This window comes from Phaethon lepturus, unplaced genomic scaffold (assembly GCF_000687285.1).
Source record: "Phaethon lepturus isolate BGI_N335 unplaced genomic scaffold, ASM68728v1 scaffold13185, whole genome shotgun sequence".
Taxonomy (NCBI): Eukaryota; Metazoa; Chordata; class Aves; order Phaethontiformes; family Phaethontidae; genus Phaethon; species Phaethon lepturus.
This window is the reverse complement of record NW_010539949.1, coordinates 12,453-16,400: the sequence shown is the minus strand read 5'-3', so window position 1 is coordinate 16,400 and position 3,948 is coordinate 12,453. Positions and strand designations below refer to the sequence as shown.

At 43.2% G+C, this 3,948-nt stretch overlaps 1 protein-coding gene across 1 annotated transcript in view; it reads left to right on the top strand.

Moving 5' to 3' along the window:
• Window positions 1-665: 665 nt before the first annotated feature.
• LOC104620938 (BPI fold-containing family C protein-like) overlaps window positions 666-3,948 on the top strand; it is a 14,288-nt gene continuing 11,005 nt past the window's right edge. The window contains exons 1-5 of the mRNA XM_010287301.1: window positions 666-771; window positions 1,118-1,229; window positions 1,356-1,484; window positions 2,908-3,063; window positions 3,865-3,928. Coding sequence (XP_010285603.1) covers window positions 666-771; window positions 1,118-1,229; window positions 1,356-1,484; window positions 2,908-3,063; window positions 3,865-3,928 — 567 coding nt within the window. The remainder of the gene's footprint in view (window positions 772-1,117; window positions 1,230-1,355; window positions 1,485-2,907; window positions 3,064-3,864; window positions 3,929-3,948) is intronic.

Sequence of the window (3,948 nt, the reverse complement as noted above, 5' to 3'; positions counted from 1 at the left end):
TTTGTCCTGGACATTAAGTCACTGTCCCAGGCTATAAGTATCCCCTGAAAATTTTCTGAGAGGAGATAATAAAAGAGCAGAGTCCATTGGCTGATGAGCCCAAACAAGTTAAGGGAAGCAAGAGACTATCAATAATATGTAAATAAAGGCACTTATGTTGCCTTTATTAATTTGTTCTTACAAAATACTTTGAACATTGAAGTCCCTATCTGTGAATGGAGAAGCAGGCTATGGTTCTTCATAGCCAAGAGGTTCTCTGTATCACCAGGAGGCACTGAGCGCTCCATACATTTTGGGAAAAATAAGCTACTTATTTCACTAACTAGAGGGGAAAAAAAATACAGCTGAAAAATACAGTGCAACTTCCCTTTCAAGAGGGTTTTTCCAGGAGGGTGTATTCCAAGTGCTTTCTCCACTCCCTATGACAGTGAATAGGCTGACTTTTTTCCCCTGCCCCAAGGAGCGCTATTTCTCTAACAGTCTGTGCAGAACAGGTCCTCTCTTCCATGGTTGCTGGGCTTTCCATTTTATCCATTCTGGAGGGAAAGCTGGTGTCAGAACAACTCACTTCTGGGAAGGAAAAGGGAGTACAGTCAGCACATGACATAGCACGAACTTCCACTATCATAAATATTTATTAACAGGTCCTGTAAAAAAGAAGGAAGATGATGAAGATTTGCTGTTCTCTCCTCCTCTTAAGTTTGCTCAGTGGGCAACTCAATGCCAGCCCTGGACTAAAAGTGAGGATCTCCCAGAAGGGATTGGAATATGGTATGTGTGATGTTTTCAGGATCTGGTGGTGGTATTGCATCTTGGGAAGCAACTGCAGTGGAGAGAAATGACCTGATCACAGGCTATAAAGAAAAAAGGAAAGTTTAAGAGCACAATATAGCAGATACAGTAAACTGCTTGACACCATTGATTTCAGATACTGAATCAGTAAGTTCAACTCCTGCCATGACTAGAAGTGAGATCTGAAATAGCACTGCTAGGTCTCAAATGAGGTACCCTCTTCTTTCTGATTCTGTGTCCATCCTATCTCCTGAGCCAGAAGCACATAACTATAAACTCTCAGGCAGTATCAAAGACAACTGAACTGATCACTGTTTTCCTGTAGCCAAAGAGATTGGGCTGGAAATCCTGAAGCAGAATATGGAGAAGGAGCATTTCCCTGATTTGAGTGGCTATGAGAAATTTGGACTTGGTAATGTCAAATACAACATCTCAAGGTAAGTATTCTACCCAGGGGCAATTTGTGTTTGACTGAAATTTGAATCTTGTTTTGTGTTCACCGTGACTTGTGGAATACAAACGTTTCCTTTCCTTCTCTCCCCCTTATCTCCCTTATGCTCTAGAATACACGTCACTGCTGTTGAATTCCCCAGTGCTTCCATCTCCCTCATACCTGGGACTGGGATAAAACTTGTGATTGGAAATGCATCTCTAACCATCGATATGAACTGGAACATAAGGACCTGGATGTTGTACGTACAGCCTCATGTGTCCTGGGATTTTTTTGATGGAAAATACAAAGATAAAAATGCAAAGTTTAGTTTTTCTTGTGACCTCTTCATGGCAAAGGTGCCCTTTAACAGCTACTAGCAGTAACCCAGGAGTACAGACAGGTCTTTCTCAACAGGTCTGCTGGTGGGAGACAGCCTCTGCCCCCTCAGACATGAGCACTGATACAGAGCCCATGGCTGAGAAGCACCTCTGTGAATAGTAAAGGATTGATGCTCTAGCTGAATGCTGTCCTTATCCAGCCTGCCAGCTAATGACACATTTAGAAAAATTGTAGTACGGTGGATCACAGTCCAGTATAATAAACCCTCCCAGTGCAGCTACACTGTTAGAAACCCTGTGCTATTCCTCCGAGAGATACAGCTCAAAAGCTGATGGAAAATGGACATGCAAATGGCAGTGTCCTTAGAGCAGTCACTACACCTTCCTAGTCCCAGGCTGTTTCAGAGGAAAGAAATCCCTCCTCTTCTTCCCCACAACTCACATTACCTGTATTGCCAAATTGACTGAATTACAGCAGCTTCTGTTCTGCACTTCTGGGCTTCTGCGGCCAGGAACAGCAGAGCTGGCTGCTTGCAAGGGGAGGGGACCCGGCAGCAGAGAGTGATGGCATGGCAGGAGGGGCAGTGCCCTCACCTGCAAGCACCCAAGACAGGCAAGCAGAGCCGGTTAATGGCAGTGACCAGGAACAGCCACCAGCCCAGACTGCCAGGCAGGTCCATAGTGAAAAGGCAGGTCTCACGCAAAGCCAGGAAGTCAAGCCAGCAAAGCACTGTCAAGATTAAGTACAAGGTCACACATACAACATGGCTCAGGCAAAGACCTTGAGCTCCCATGCAGCTCACAAACCAAGGGTAGAAACTCCCAGTGAGGCTTTTCACAGCTCTTTCTCACAACAAGGTTATGAACAACTTGATCCAAGATAACACAGCTTCACCATACGGAAGCTGGTCTTAAGCATGGGCTGCCAAACCCCTGGGAGGGGTGGGGAAGAGAGCACAGAGCCCATTGGGGCACTCCAGGCCCTGATATGTGTTTGTATGGACCCTCCTCAGACACCAATACATGAGATTCCAGTACAGCCCTCAACCCCCATTCCCTCTGCTGCGGGCACAGGTCTGGTTACTGGAACAAAATACTTTACAGTAGTGAATTACCTACTTTCCCAAATCCATCATTTTCCAAAACTCCTAGCTGGAAATCTGTGTAGAGTACTTGATTCTTTGCAGACATATTAGAATCTATTTTCATTATGAGCAATGCAATAAAAAGTATTCAGATAAACAGCTTCATCTTCAGTGAACAGAAAAGTCTGTGTAAGAATTGAGTCTTGAATGTTCATTAAAAATAGCTTTTTAGTTATTCCTTTATTTTTACTTTATGCAGCAAAGACAGCGGAAGAAGCACAGTGTACATTTCAAAGGTGTTTGTTACTGCAATCTTTTCAACACCCCTGGATAATTCGGGTCATACATCAATATCACTTACCAGCTGCCGGACAACTTCTGGTGATATAGACATCAAGCTGAATGGAAAAAGTGGGTAAGTGGAAGAGATCTGTATATACTCTGGGAGAAAATAACTGTCAATGAATGGCACAAAGACTGCTTCGCAAAATAGGGCATTTATTTTGGCTTCTAAAGGCACCACAAGTGAGAATCAGGGCCCTAATCCAGTGTTAAAATGGTCACATTTTACCATTGTCCTTGTATTTGTGCACGTTGTCCCTCGAGTAGAGGATAAATACAGCAGTTCTACTCAGCTCAAACAATCCCTTGTGCTTCTTCAGCACCCACTTCTTTCCAAATACTGCTCTACTCTTCAGCTCTAGGTAGAGGTTACATGCTTGTACCATGCTTTAAGTACCCCTAGTCACAGTGCTATCAAAACTGAACGGAACCAGACTGTTCTCTGTTGCGCCTCTGGTTACAACCCTGTGCAACTTTAATTTTTTTCTTGTACTTCTCTCACTGTCTGAATACAACTTTTGCCACCCAGCTTTAGGTTTGTTTGTTTGTTTGTTTGCTTGTTTTTACTTGTATTGGAAGTTCCTAGTGCAGAGACTACTTATTTATTCTGTGTTTGTACATACATGATGGTGGTAAAAGAATTCCTTATTCATCAATATGAATCTACCCAGACTAATTGCTGAGATGGCTAGTGGTGAAATTACCTCCTTCTGTAAATGGTGGCTCTCTGATAGCTGTTACATTTCAGAAAGCTCCCTTGTGTACTAGAATATCACACTCAGAGGCCATTAAATTCATGTTCTGCAGAGATATCTGATTTCCTGTTAATGACTCTAGTGCTTGACCCATGAATTGCTTTCTTCCTTTCCTCTAGCTTCCTGCATAACTTCTTTATCAAGTATCTGAAGAAACCCATTCACAGGAGCTTGGTCACTAATGTAAGCCTTTCAAATCGTGT